Below are 15,559 nucleotides of genomic sequence, written 5' to 3' on the forward strand. Positions count from 1 at the left end.
TACTTTGGTATAGTTCATGTAATGAGACTAAATAAAAATGCAGAATGAGTGTCTGACAAAGTTGGGTTGAGCCTGCATGCACTGGTTTTTGCCTTTTAAATGGTTACAGATCAGGCAGTAAGTACTGAGTAAAACTACTGAATCCATCTACTTAAAATATTTAAATGTGTTTATTTTCTGTATTATAAGCTGCCACTTGCCAACCAAGGTAAGTGTGAATTCAGAACAAAAATTAAATACGTTAGAGAACAAAGGTGGAGAACATTATTATTATGCAAATTTAATTAATGTAAATATTGCAGACATTTGGGCTAAGATTTATGCACCCACCTTCCATTAAATTTTCAGTGACCAGTCATCATGTGCCAACCACAGTTCTCTAATCATGAACATGGTTTACCACCATTCAGTTCTGTCTCTACTTGGTGTGCTTTTTAAGGACATATCCATCTTTTATTTTACGAAGATTGAAGCAAACTTAGAATCTTGATTTTGTGCTTGCAAAGTCATCAGTGTTATTGACCACAATGATTCTTTCTGTGTTTTGAATGCCCATTTCACATCTTTCCCATTGAAAATAAAAGAAATATTATTGCTGACATTGTGTACCGAATAATTTTTTCTATGTACAGACTTGCTGTATTGCTTTTAGAACTGGAGATCTGCCGTGTGTATTAGAGGCTTTATTTTCTTTTTGTGTGTCCACCCTCATTACGCTAATTTCCTGTCCTTCTTTAGAGCAAACCATTCAGTCTGAAGTTTGATAGTTGCTTTTTTGGGGGCTTAGATGTTGTACTTAAGATAAATGTCATATGGCTGTGAAAAGGCAAATGTGACCCTTGGATGCATTAGGAGAAGTCTTTTCAGTAGAAACAGGAAGTGGTCTTGCCGTGATAGAAGCTGTGGGTGAAATTTCCTCTGAAATATTGGCAGTGGAATTCTGACCATTCTTGTTCAAGGTGGGTGAACTCAAAACTAGAAAAGGTACAAAGATGTCTACTCAGATAATTAAGGGAATGAAGCTTTACCTTACAAGAACAAATTGATATAATTTAATTCATTTCGTCTAGCTAAATAGTAGCTGAGATGGGTATGGCTGCTGGCTTTTGCTGTCTTAGTGGAGTAAACGCAACAAAAGGAAAAGAACTACTTAAGACAGATGTCAGTGTTGTTCCATGAACAAATGTGAAGACACTGGCTACTTAAAAAAAAGTGAGTATGGAAATTAGGAAAGAGATCATCACCCCTGGAGGAATAGATTTCTGAAGCAATGAGAGGAGGACAATCTAAAGGAATTGCTTTCAAGATGGCCCTTGAAATATTTATAAGAGGATGGGCATGACACAATTCTTACAACAAAAGCTGCCTGGAGTATATGTCTGAAAAGACTTTTCTCCTATGGTCCTGTGCTTGTTGAAATTTATTTAAAAAAAAAAAAAAAAGATTGTTCTTGTGCCCTGAAGTGCCATATATTGGAGTAGCTTCCAGGTGTCTTGTGCATGTGCTGTTGTCTTTTTGTAGAAGTAGAGCCTGAAGCTTTAAATCTTCAGGCTAAATAATACATCCACAGAAATCCATAGGTAGTTTTTGTGAAGATGTATTGCTCCAATTTAGTTTGAATATGTGATAAGAATAAGGGAAAGCAGATTAAACATGAAGTTGAAAGGCTGATACCTCTTGAGTAAACCTGGCCTTTCTGAAAGACTGCAAAATTCCTCTTGGCATTCAAGAGAATATTTGGAGGATGTCTCAGACACTGGTTGGTTACTTGAAAGCCTGTAAGAGGAAAGTTGGTATGGATTTTAGGAGAAAGCTAGAATAACTGAATTCAACTTTTTTTAGTATGTGTGTCTTAAAAATCTCACTGTTGGATGTGTGTATACTAGACTTAAGAAAAATTATTGGGTAACTTTATCTAGTAAGCTATTAAAGCTTTCATTCTTAAATTGCTGTCAAAAGAAACTGCTTTTCATAGCTTTGTTAGTTGTGCTTGTGTATACAGAGAATTGGCAAAACATTCACATCCACTGCTGTGTAGAAAACAGGGTTTTTTGGCAGTGTAATTACTTTAAGAAAAAAGTAATTTATCATGTTCCTTCACTACAATTAATTTGCAAAAATCTTAACGTACTTTTCCACTGAAGTGCCATTCAGATTTCGGATACGTATTATCACTGTCTCTCTGGAATTAGAGAATATACAAGGAACTATTCAGAGCTCCCTCTAGCAAAGATAATTGGGAGCTCTACCATATTTGGCTTGCGCTGTAATTAATTGGTTTGAGAAGGATGACAGTTTGCTAGTAGGGACAAGGAGAAACGGAGTAAATAGTTTAGAGAAATGAAATAAAAAATGAGGCTTCCGCAATAGAAACACTTTCTGTTGTCAAAATTTACAGGATTCCTTCCTGATCAAAAGAGATATATAGACTGGTTCCTGGTCAAAGAACAGAATCCCAAATGGCCAGCACGCTAGGCATAATCACCGATTTTGAATGGAAGTGAGAGGATTTGAACAGGCAGCTCTGATTCAGCTAACCTTCTAAATAGCTCCTACAGATTTTTTCATGAAGCAAATTACTGGTACCTCAGTGTCCTTCCCATCTCTTTTGTTGGTCTTGATTTGTGATTTCTAATATGACTTACCTAAAATTATCCAACTCCTTTGAAACTGTAGGCAACAAATTTTTCATCTGCAGTGTTTTGTCTTTTGAATCCAGTCAATCAGACTGCATAAAGCCTTTGAGAGTGTGCCACCCCATGTATGTATGCATATCCACATGTATATGCATCCACACTTGCTTGCTGTCTGTCTTGGAGGTGTGAGCAAGAGGGACTATAAAATGCTGGATGAAATAGTGATATTGCATTATGTTCAGAAATCTGTTTTTGAAAAAAATGCTTTATCTATTGTAAAAACATAAATATAAGAAGATGATTTGATTTCATATTTACTGTTTTAAATTTTTAAAATTTCCAAGGTTTTAAAAAGCTTTCCCTGCAGGAGAGTTGATTTATTTTCTTTTCAGATCAGCTGTGAAAAATGATCAGGTACTGATTAAATTGACTTCATTGATACTCACTAGGATGGTCCTGCTTTTTGTTTAAAGCCAGTCTTGTTTCTGCTTTTAATTTAGGCCAAAGAACTGGTCCGATCTTCCTGTCTTGTCTACAATAAGAAAGCAGTTCAATCCTTTACTTCAGAAGGACTGACTTTTAATTATTATAATACATTAATATGTATGTATTATTGCTAGTCTGAAGAGAATAGTTTTGTAACTTAATAGTTGGATGTCCTTTTTACTTTCACTGAGGTGTTCATTCAAGTACCCTGATCTTCAGGCAGTTATGTTTATGTAAACTGCAAATATTTGACTAGGGTTTTTTGAAAGTCATTACAAGCTATTGCAGTCTTTAAACTAGTCTTTCTGTAAGGAAGTATATATAATTTATCTTGGCAAAAGTGTCTTTTAAACTAGCAAAATGTCACTTTCTTTTCTTCCTGAAGTACAGTTTTCATTTCTGAAAGTCCTTTTCTCTTCTTTCTCCTTTTTCTTCCCCATTTCTTCCCCCCCCCCCTTTTTTTCAACAGCTTTTCTGATGTGAGGACTGAAATAACTTGGGTCTAACCAGGCACATGTTCTAACATATTTTTACTTAGTTTTGGTTTTTAAAAGCTCATTGCAATGGGAAATGCTGCTTATTCTGTAGTTATTCTGCAACTATATAATGGAGTAAATTCCTTGTTCAACATATACTCCATCCAGGAAAATAGTGTCTGAAATTTTTAGTCCATGAATACCTGGAATGAGGAGGTGCTTTTTATCAAAAGCATCAGTTATCAGTTGTAATTATCAGCAATTATCAGTTGTAATTTTTCTTCTGCCTTTTTTTTTTTCTTCCTTTAGGAAGGCTCTACTGCCCCTGGAAGTAAACGCTGGGTATCACAGTGGGCCAGTTTGGCTGCTAATCACACACAGCATGACCAAGATGACATCAGATTGGAGTCATCTGTGCCTGCTCCACTGGAAAATGGTACTAAAAGCAGTTCTTGTCACAATTTCTGCAGAAGAAACCTATGAAAGGGGGAAAGGAGTTGGTTTTATAAACATAGACAGACAGCTTTTCTACTGTTAGTTCTTCACCTAAAATTCTTTCATGTCTTTTAGAAGAAACAATGTAAAATCTAGCTCAACGATAATGGTGTTTGACATAGCAGAAAAGTGGTAATATTAAACTGAACATTACAAAAAGTACATAAAGCTGTGTAATATAAAAGAAACTTTCATTTTAATGCAGTCGGGCTGGTGTATCAGATTTTTTTAATAGTATGTTTTTTGTGCTTACATCTTTCTCAGGACTGCCTCAGCACAATTTCCCAAATTGGATTTTAATAGATTGACTATTAAACAGTCCAACCTGAGACTTCACTGTAGCCATCATTCAGCTAAAGCAAACTTCCTAAGCTTTGAAACATAGGAAACATACCTTCTCTTCCGTGATCAAGCTTCTTTATCTTCTTTTTTCTTGCAAGTGTCAGACATTCAGGCTGTCTCTGTCCTTAAACTGCTGCTCACATTTGTGATTTTAAATACTTGTTTTAAGGTGTACGTTCTTGACAATGAAGGGTTTGCTTACCTTACTTTACTTTTCCTCTTTTCTCCTTGTTAATCTCAGCTTAGCGATGGTGATTTAACACAGCACTCTAGTGTAATTTTAATGCTGATATTTGCACATTAAGGTAGAAATGTTTAAATCCTGCAAGATAGTTCCTTAATTTTCTACTGTAAATTATACAAATTAATGTAGCTATTTGTTGCAAAATTGACTGGTAATTACAAATGGATGTCATCTCAATGACTGCTCCAGATTCCAAAAGTAATATGCTGCTTAGAGACCAACAAGTAGTTAATTATCATTCTACTTCAGATATGTTTCTGTCCTGCAATTCCAGCATTTCATCTTATTCCAGTTGACTTTGAAATTCTCAGCATCACAACAAAGTTTAAATGATCTGTAATAAGAAAAAAAAGTGTTTTAGAAGTAGAAATGCTTTTCTGTGTACACCGCTTTTGAAGATATACTACCATCTACTGAACATGTCCAATAACCTGTTGGTAGACATTGGTGAGTATAATAAATTATATTTTTCTTCTAGTCTATAGCAACTTTTTAGTTAATATTTTTTCATGGGTGTGTAATGTTCTCTCTTTGTTTTGTTTTGTTTTTTTTGTTATAGCTGCTGATTTTCTTCAGATTGTCAAGAATCCATGTCTGATACAATTTCAGAGCAAGCAACATCTTTGCCCTTTAACTTAGTCTCTCGGAAGACTGCAGTTTCAACTGACCAAGTCTTTACAGCTGCCAGAGTGGGATCCTGGGATTCTCTCCCTGTTTAGGCTGGAAGCCAGGCCCCAGTGCTCTGCCTAGCAGTCAGGCCTGCAGAACAAACTGAAGTTGCCTATTACTCAATAGAGTTTTTTTCTCTAGATCCTCAGACCAGTGTAAAAGTGTAGGGACAGCGCTTTCTCCAAACTGTTTATTCATTCAACATGACATATAAAAAAGCAAAAAGCCAATATCCTGTCCGTATTTTTCTGCCTAAATGTTAGATTTCCTGGGACATTTAGATAACTCTGTTTGTTCCTGGTCTGGGCTGGATAAACTGAGCCCTTGCCTGAACTGCTCAGTCTGGAATCTCATAGGTGGTATTTTTTTTCTTTCAAATTCCCTCTGTTTGTATTGGGATATCTTAATTTAGTTGTAGCTAATGCATGCATTTCCATAAGTGGAGTTGTGATAGACTTATTTTTCTGCCCTCAGATTTTAGATAATGCTACTAAATTAATACAGATGCTTTCTATGCTCTTTATAGAAATCTTATTTATTCTTTACTGGCCATCACTTCTTCAGGAAAAACTTAGCTTTTAATTCTGTGTATTATTCTGGCACAAGAAAAGGAAGACAGAGCATGAATCTTAATTCTAGAGTTGAATTTTTTTACTACTTTATTCCTTTACTTCTACATAAACAGCAACAAAAAACATGAATCTGAAACGTTATTGGGAATTTCTTCCAAAAGGAAGCTGTTAGGTATTGATTAATGACTGAATGTCTATTCAGGATTGTATTCAGCAGATGAAAGTGTTTGTGGGAATGCGTAATTAAATGGTTCATCAAATACAGTTATTGTTCTGATCATTTACTCTTTGCAGTAATTTCACATGGTTTTAGGATCCTAGAAGGTGACTAGAAGGTGAGGCCATTTAATAAAGTAAACAATAAAATAACTTCAACTTGAGTCTTATTTTGCTTTTTGTAGTAGCTTCCAAAGAAATTTTGCTTTCTGTTGCACAGTGCAAACTTACGTATCGACGTGTGGGAAAATGCTTAACAGTAACTGCTGCTTCAGTAGTAGCTTTTCACTCCCCCTAGCAAGTGAAATTTGTATATCCTGTTCCTTAGGATACCAAACATCTAAGGAGGTGGAAAGGGGAAAAATTCAATAATGTAGTGTATCACGTACATAGAATATTGGAAGTCATGACTAAACTCTGTAGTACTCGGCAGGATGAGATATGCATACAAGGCATTTAAAATCATAGCTCCTAGGGTAATAAGACTGATTCTTTGCATTTCGGGAGGGTTGCTTTTGTATTGTTTTAAACAGTCAATTTCAGATAGGGCGCTGACTAGGATCTTCTTTGGAGGGATGAATGGTTCTTTCCCCATTATATGAACTTTGTGACTTAAGTGAAACAACTACTGCACAATCCTATACTGCAAAAATTCCAAAATACCTAGGGAGAAATCCAGAAAGCATTCAAGCACCTAAGATGTAGTGAAAATAGAATTTGATACATAGATCTAAAGAACAGTTCAAAAAAATCTGTCTTGCTGGCTTAGATGCCTGTATTTCCTTCAGAAAACTTAGTAGTTAAACATCACATAAAATGTATACAGCCAAAGGTAATGCCATCTGGTCAGAGTAGAACAACTCTATGCCTGTCTTCTAATAAGGATTGTTTGAAACTTGTCAAGAAGTCGTCCTCTTGCCTAAATATCCTAAAAGGTTTGATTTGGTATGTGTGTCTGAGAGAAGTTAATCTTCACAGATAGCAATCATAATGATTTTCTTTAAACTTCTAATTTCTTTTTCTTGCCTGATGATACCCAAGAATAATAAACCAGGAGTTAGAAAACCTTTCTTTAGATTTCAGATATATTTCCTGATTCCCAAATGAGTGTCCTAACTCAGGCTATACCAAAAAAAAAAAAAAAATTAAAAAAAAAAAGTGAGAGTCATTTTACATTCTTCATCAAAGGTTTGACACTGCAAAGAAGAAAGAAGATTAATGAGATCAGATAGAAAACAGCAGAGTATTCAGTTAGGTATGCAGTATTCAGTTAGGTGTATATCTATATATGTGTGTATATATATGTGTGTGCATATGTGTATATACACAGTTGTATACATACAGTGTAATTGTTAGTATGTGATTAAGTGGTTTGAGAATTCTCTCAAAGGGGGAAGCCCTGTTATTTCAGTTTCTATTCCTGAAACAATAGGTGTTAGTGACAAGCCTGATAGAAAGATTTCGACAGAGCATGCAGAGAAGTTGTTTTTAATCTCTCCCATGGAAAAGTGAATTGACAGATGTTAGTATGTGTATCTACATTATATTGCAAAAACCGGCAAATGAACTTGCGAAAAGAATTCTGTTCCATCACATGTTTAATCACAACCCAAATTGTCCACATCTGGGAAGAAACTATGCCTGTTTGTAGCAGAGCAAGAGGAGGGTCTGTTGTTCTGTCTTTGCGCTCCTACCCTACTTTTGAAATGACTTCTTTCCTTTTCCTGCAACTTTTTATTTCTAGGAAGCATGTTTTTAAGGGTGGCTTTTTCAAGCCTGGTCACATCTCTGTGGTAAAACACAAATGGTGCATTGCAGTAATTCCATTGCTAACTTTTAAACATTGTTTTGGTAGGCACAAGCTCTGTATCAGCACTTTGGATTGTGTTGTAATGACTTTATATAGAATAAGCTTCCTTTCTATGACACTTTTAATATTCTAACTCTAATAATATAGAAATATTTTTTAATCTACGTAATCTGTCTAATATCAGGTATTCTCTCTAATACCTGTTCTAAAACTATTACATTAGTGCCTATGTTTTTGTTGGGCTTTTATTATATTTTTATTTCAACAGTAAAATGAAATAATACAGCTAGTTATCTTCAACTTATTTATCATAGTTTGGAGGTACTTAATCTAATTCACAAACAGAGTTTCAGCTCTATAGTAATGTCCTGTGAAGAGGAAATGATACTCAATGGGGATAGGACAGGTAGTTATGAGCTAAATTGGAGAAAATCAAGCTCAGATTAAAGATTAGGGAAAAAATCTGGAGAGTTATGCACTGAAATCATTTATAGGGATAATCAAATCTCCAGCATCAGAGATTTTGAGAACTTATTAAACCCTTCTTAACACATAGTTGTCTAAGTTTAATTGTTCCTGCCATGGAACAGAGAGGGGGACTAAAGACTTTTTTAATGTCTTTTTCAGTTCTATTTTACATTGTTTTATTAGTCTCAGGTAATCTTAGGAATTTAATGTTTGTATTTAATGACTTCTTAGATATTTTTTCTTTTATGTTTTTAGACACAGACATCAGTGAATCTGGTATTTCAGTTAGAAGCACTGGTTCAGCCGCTTCTATGACCGGCCAAGGTGAGCGAAAGAGGAGGACACTTCCACAGCTTCCTAAAGAGGAGAAAGTGAATGAAAGCTCAAAAGTAAAAACTGCATCTCATCAAAGATCAGAGATAGGTGAAAAGCAAGACACTGAACTTCAGGAGAAAGAAACTCCAACTCGTGCCTTGGATACTGATAGTAGAAGTATGGCGAAGGCAAGCAGAACAGTGAATGGTCTTTCACCCAAAGCTGCTGGAGACAAAGTTTTTTCTTTCCCCAGCAGCTGCTCTTCCAGTAAAGAGAAAGTTGAAACTGGCAGAGAAACTTCTGTGGTAAAACAAGCCTTAGCAAAAATTCAGCAACAAGAAAGAAAGGAGCAAGGACACTGGATGCCCACAAAACAATCTTCTACAAAACCTGTTGCAAACCAGGCTGAGAAAGCTAGGGAGGAAATTGCCATGTCACACAAAACATTGGATAATCAAGGCAAAGCTCCTGGACATGCTACCGATAAAGCAGAAATGAAGTTGGTACAGAGTGAGGGGAAAAGAAGAAAAAATGAAGAAATTATTAAGGGACAAAGTCCTAAAGCATCTGGAGGAGAAAAAAAGGAATCTTCAAAAACGTTAGTGAGGCAAGGTAGCTTTACTATAGATAAGCCTAGCACGAATATACCTATAGAACTTATTCCTCACATTAATAAGCAAAGTGGATCTGCTGTCCCTTTAACACCTGCAAACAGAATACGTGAGAGAAGTGACTCCATGGACACTGATTCCAGTCTGGATACAACACTCATTTTGAAAGACACAGAGGCTGTAATGGCTTTCCTTGAAGCTAAATTGCGTGAAGAAAATAAAACTGATGAAGGTCCTGAGACTCCTAGCTATAACAGAGATAATTCCATATCACCAGAATCAGATGTAGACACAGCCAGCACAATCAGCCTTGTTACTGGTGACACTGAAAGAAAATCCACACAGAAGCGGAAGAGCTTTACAACTTTATATAAAGATAGATGTTCCTCTGGTTCCCCTTCAAAGGAAGTTTTAAAATCTGCAACAAATGTCAGAGAGAAGATAGAAAAGAAAACTAAAAGTCGATCTTCAGATGGCGGGTCTAGAGCTGATGCTCGTAAACCTGTGCAGTCCAGTGGAAGAATGAGACAACCATCAGTAGATTTGACAGATGATGACCAAACATCTAGTGTACCTCATTCTGCTATTTCTGATATCTTATCATCTGACCAGGAAACCTACTCTGGCAAATCACACGGAAGAGTTCCTTTTGCCTCGGCAGATGAACTTTTACATTCCAAAATGGAAGGAAAGTCAGCTAAATCAAAAGCCTTTCCTGTTACACTTGGGCAATCCAGTAAATCTACCACTCTTCCAAGACCTCGTCCTACAAGGACTTCTCTCTTGCGCAGAGCACGACTTGGCGAAGCCTCAGATAGTGAACTCGCTGATGCAGATAAAGCTTCCGTGGCTTCCGAAGTGTCCACTACAAGTTCTACATCAAAACCTCCGTCGGGGAGGAGAAGTATTTCCAGAATAGACTTGCTTGCTCAACCTCGCAGAACTCGACTTGGCTCTTTATCCGCACGGAGTGATTCTGAAGCAACAATAACTAGAAGCACAGCCTCATCTCGTACCCCAGAAGCTATCATCAGAAGCGGTGCAAGATTAACATCAGCAGGAGATGGTAGTAAAGTTTCTGCTAGAACTCGAGCTAATAGTATTTCTCGACTTTCAGATTCAAAATCCAAATCTCTGGCTTCCGCTCATAATTCTCCTTCAGGTACGTGAGATTATTTGAACCAGTCTCATAAAATAATAGATATTTTCCTACTCTTGTGGATTTTTTTTTAAGTGTTTTTAAGGAACAGTGCTTATGAAGCATTCATTGAGTTATGTTAAAGCAGTATTTCTTTGGAGAAAAAGGAGGAGGCTTCATCAGCTAGGCTTGTGGAACTTTCACATTTAAGATTGCAAAGATGAGAAATTTTAATCCTTTAACTGTGTGGCTTTTTTCTTTTTGGAAATTGGTAACAAAGAATTGCATTGAGGCATTCAGATGTAACAGCACTGATTTGCACAGTAAAAAAACAGAGCAGAAATCCATTTGCTTGAGTCACAATGGTAAAAATTCAGGTCAGCAGCACTTTTTACTGGATAGAAAATATAGTATTTATTTCTAAGTTAGGCTTGTAAATATGCTGAACAGCAAATCTTCCATGAGGAAGATGATCATTATTATATTAACAATTTAAGATTCACTTCCTGAACCACAAAAGTGAGGTTGGTGTCATAAAAAGACTAGTAAAGTAACAAAAAAATTGAACACACACATTACTTAACTAAATATCATGAATTTAAGTTGCTTATATTAACAAAACATTTGCCTTGCCTTGGAGCAGTTTCTGTTCTCTGTTGCAAATCATGTTTTGTAAAAGAGAAGTATCTGTATGTACAGAGCCCAACACCCTTCTTCCTCATTTTTGCTTCTGTTTAAATTTGTTGATGTTACTTTTAAGTAGTAGCTCCTTTACTATAAGATGTACAGAAGAGAAAACCCATACAAGTGATGAATTTTAACCTACCCATTCTGTTAGAAGGTGACGTAACACTTTAAGTGCAGGCAGGCAGAAAGGCTACTAGCTTTTTTCCAACAGCAATACTAAATCAATCAAAATTAAAATGTAGTTTTGAGTAAGTCATCTTGCTGTTGAAACAAATATCTGTAATTGGTGTCATCTTGCTTTTCGGATTGTCATACTACCAGACTGACCTTATTTGGAGCCAATTTTAATTTTAAACCACAATCTGAGTGGGGGAAAAAAAAATAGAATAGCTTCCTTACTTCCAGTGTTATGTATTGCCACCAAAACTATATATTCTGCTTTACAGCTTCCCATTCTCAGTTGATATAAGCATCTCTCCTGTGTACCTTTGCAGGAGTCCTGTTGCTCATTTGTTGCTTGTGTATCATATATGTCCTTTTATAGGATTGTTAGCAGTCTTTCCCAGGCAAGTAACTATTGGTTGTATAATTGATTAGCTGAACAGAAATTTCTGAAGAGATGCAAGGAGATGTTTACTGAACTGTGAAGTTGTATCTATTGTAGTATTATAACAGGTGTCTGCAAAAATACAAAAAAAGTGAGACTTCAGAGAAAAACTCAATCTTTTCCTAAGATATCTTACAGGAAAAGTAGCACATTTTCATTTTTAATTAGAGCTTTAAATTGATATGTGCAGTTTGAAAGGTGGCAACATTAGGTCAGGGAAGAGTGTCAGTTAAGATTGCTTTTGTATGTTTAATTTAATAATGAACACTAGTTCACATCCTGATGCTATTGATTTTTAAAAAGATAAAACCCAGATATTTTATGTCACTTGGCTTCTGTTTCCGTTTTTCACAAAACTCTACATGGATTTTGAGTTTTGTGCTCTTATGAACTGTGCCTCTTGAAGTTCCCCACGGTTGCTGCATTGAAGTGTTGTGCCAGGTCTGCTCAGTGGAATGTTTTTGGTTTTCTCTTCCTAGTCTGCCATGGTCATCTTTGTCTGTTATTCTTTTGATGTACCTGCATTACACAATCAAAATTTAAGGTGGCATGTATAAAATACTCTGTTTCCAAGAGAGAAAAGATGCTGTCTTTTCATGAGCTATCCCAACATAGCTAGGTATCCTCAAAATACCATTGTTTGAAAAATCTACAGTAGAAATAGCTTCTGTTATAAAAAGCTGTATCAGTTTATATGCCAAAATCAGGGAGAAGTGTATTTCACTGTAAAGGCAAAAAAAAAAAAATGAAAGCAATAAATAAAGCAGTCAGATACTTTCAAAGCAAAGTGGCTTAATAAACCACTCAAGTCTTGTTACTATATTAGTAGAGTACTACTGTTTAGGATTTAGAGTTCCTAATTTTGTCTGTGTCAGTAAGCTTATTGTATAATTTTTTAATGTGGACATTTAGGGTGTACTTTAGGGAAATTTGAATTTGGTGAAGGTTGGTGTAAGATTTCCTAACGTATATAGGCCACAACTGGGTGCACCTCCAGTTTCCCATTAGCACCAAAGAAAATAGTCTAATAACTACCCAATGCATCAAGTTACTAAAAATACCATTTATTAGTTTATTCCTATATAAGCATATTTAAAATATCTTTGAATAGTGTGTTATTGTCATGAAATATATTAAAATGTAATACAACACAAATTTTCGGCCCAAAGCATATAATTCCTGAACTTAATTTTGTTTTAGAAATGTCAACTTTTCTTTGTAGAAATGCCACTTAAATAGCAGTGCTTTTGGAAGTTGCTAATGAAGTGACTGAGAAAAATGCCTCAATGTTTGTATGTGTTTTAGTTTTGGTTGGGGCAGACTTAATCAAAATATAAATGTGATTTATTTTCTTGTTTCCCTTGACTTAGACTGGAAAATGAATGGTCATTGCCAATGATTTAGTTTTTTTCTTTTACCAGAAAAACAGTTGAGATCTAAGTGTTAAGATTTTTCCATGGGCCTTCTCATCAGAGTTCACTTAACATTACAACATTTTAGATCACTACTTAATGTTAGCAGCACAGTCATACCTTTTAAACTCAGACTACCAAAGAGAAAATTATTTCTGCATTTCCCAAATCTTTTTGAATGTTTAGACATATGTGCCTGTAAAAGAAAAAAAGCTGTAATCTTTGGATTTTTTATTGCCTTGTACTTCATGTGGATGAATTTTAAAGTAATAGCATTAAATTTGTCAGAGCTGTCAGCAAGACCATAATTTCAAGGATCTTTTTTAAGCCTTGATACAGTTAAGTATTGCTTGCTTTTAAATGAAAGGGCAAGCAGATAAATGGAACATCTTAGATGAGAATTACCAGCATTAAAGTAATTATCCGGGTATTTCTGTGGTAGGAGGCTTGATAACTGACAACACTGTAAAAACATGAGAAGCAGGGTTAATAGTTTTACAGCACAAGATTTAATCCAAGCAATGAAAGATTTAATCAAGATTTAATCATTTTAAACAGTAGAGTTTGATCAATAAAAACAGAAGGCAGAAGACCTTTTCTCACAGCTGTGGAGGAAAATTGAAGATGGTGTTACGGGAAGAGCTATGTATTGGGAAAAGGAACAACGGGTTTTGGATCAGGCCTAGAGCAAGATAATTTTAGAGGTAGACTTTCCTTGGTTTTTAGGAATTTGTGAGCCAAACAATGGCAAAGAGTGCTAAGCTGCAACTGTAATAGTAAGCATTAATTCAGAGCAGAGAGAACCTGTTAAGCAACTAGTTGACATGCGTTCAGCAGCTCTGCTGGCTTGCTGACCTGGTTGTCATTGCAAATACGTAGCAGATAGGTTGATAGAAGCTATCAAGGTATCTCTGAAAGATCACAAGGGTTTGAGCATGGAGAGAAAACCATCCTTACTAGTTGATCTTTAGTATTATTGCAATATGGAGCACAAAATTTCAGGATCCTTGAAATGTATGAAGCTTGAGAAAGCAATGCATCAATGAAAGTAGAGTATTTTATAAAGGATATGCTTAGTAAAGTCTGTCCTGAAATCTTAAAAGTGAGATATCATGAGCGAATCACTACACTTGCTACCTTAAGTTGTCAACACATTGTACTTCAAGCAGACTAGTTGCCAGTTTAGGTGCCAGGATTTGGGAGGATTTTCTGGCCATAGGTTCCAATATTCCAAGGCTTTGGTGTCCCAGGTAGCTGATTGGTAGATAGCTTTCAGAAATCTGCATAAGCTACAATCACATTTGTGGGCTGCATAATTCAGAACTTGTCTTAAAAGCTTAAATGTGCAAATATATAGCTAGCTGAATGCAAAGCATGCTTGGTTATTGCTTGTCATGAATCATACAACTTCAAGATTTTTACTGTTCAGTCTATAATATTTTTTTCCCCCCATGTTAATTAGAAACCTGTTTTTAACATGTAAGCAAACACCATTCTAAGGTGCTGTAAAATTTTAACGGTCTTAAAAATGGAGAGAGGTTTTATGGCGCTGTGTGGTTAGTTGTTATTGATGTCATTTCATGTAGATAGATTCTCTCTGAAATGTTTAAGCTTTTGCAAAATTCATTGGTTTTGAATGAATGTGTAATTTAAGAATCTTTTCCCAAGAAGTGGGAATACTGTATGGAAGAGAGGGTTTAACACTAATCTCAGCAATAGATTTTAATTAAGCAAATATTTCAAATCTGAATGTTTTAATAAGAATTAACATGATAAAACACTATTTTGTACACAGAGAAATCCAAGCTTCTCCCAGACCCAGATCCTGCTGTTGAAACTTACAGTGGTAGAGTACTAGAAATCAAATCTGTTTCTGATATTTCACTTCTCATTCAATCTTTAGTTTTTAAATATATGACTACATATGCTCATTGTACAGTGTTGAGTTGCTGGACTAGCTCACATGAGAGATTTTAAGATGAACTTTATAATTGCTTTGATTGTTAATTGGAATTGGAACAAAGAATTTTAACAAAAAGTGGTGATAAACTGTGGGCCCAACTCATAAAGTACTTTAGACTTCGGTCACACATTGCTTGCATGCTATTGGTGGGGAAATGTGCTTTTTCTGCTTATGTTCTACTTCCCTATGATCAAAACAAGTTTGAAACCTCTAAAAGAGAACAGTAAGTGACTGGAGAGACATTTTGATTTTCTTCACTAAAGTTAGATTATTGAAAAATTGTTAGTAGAATTGGACATGATTTGAAGCCCACATACTTCAAATTAGGCTCACATTTAAACCCCAAAAAATTGCATAAGCATATTTTTGTTTTCAGCAATTAAAAAAGCATTATTTATATGAGGGAAGGGAT

At 35.5% G+C, this 15,559-nt stretch overlaps 1 protein-coding gene across 3 annotated transcripts in view; it reads left to right on the plus strand.

The window, feature by feature from the left end:
- CEP170 (centrosomal protein 170) overlaps positions 1 to 15,559 on the plus strand; it is a 114,508-nt gene that overhangs the window by 76,530 nt on the left and 22,419 nt on the right. For all 3 annotated transcript variants that reach the window (XM_067293350.1, XM_067293351.1, XM_067293352.1), the window contains 2 exons: positions 3,908 to 4,034; positions 8,670 to 10,502. In XM_067293350.1, the coding sequence (XP_067149451.1) occupies positions 3,908 to 4,034; positions 8,670 to 10,502 (1,960 nt within the window). The remainder of the gene's footprint in view (positions 1 to 3,907; positions 4,035 to 8,669; positions 10,503 to 15,559) is intronic.

This window comes from Apteryx mantelli, chromosome 3 (assembly GCF_036417845.1).
Source record: "Apteryx mantelli isolate bAptMan1 chromosome 3, bAptMan1.hap1, whole genome shotgun sequence".
NCBI classification, from domain to species: Eukaryota; Metazoa; Chordata; class Aves; order Apterygiformes; family Apterygidae; genus Apteryx; species Apteryx mantelli.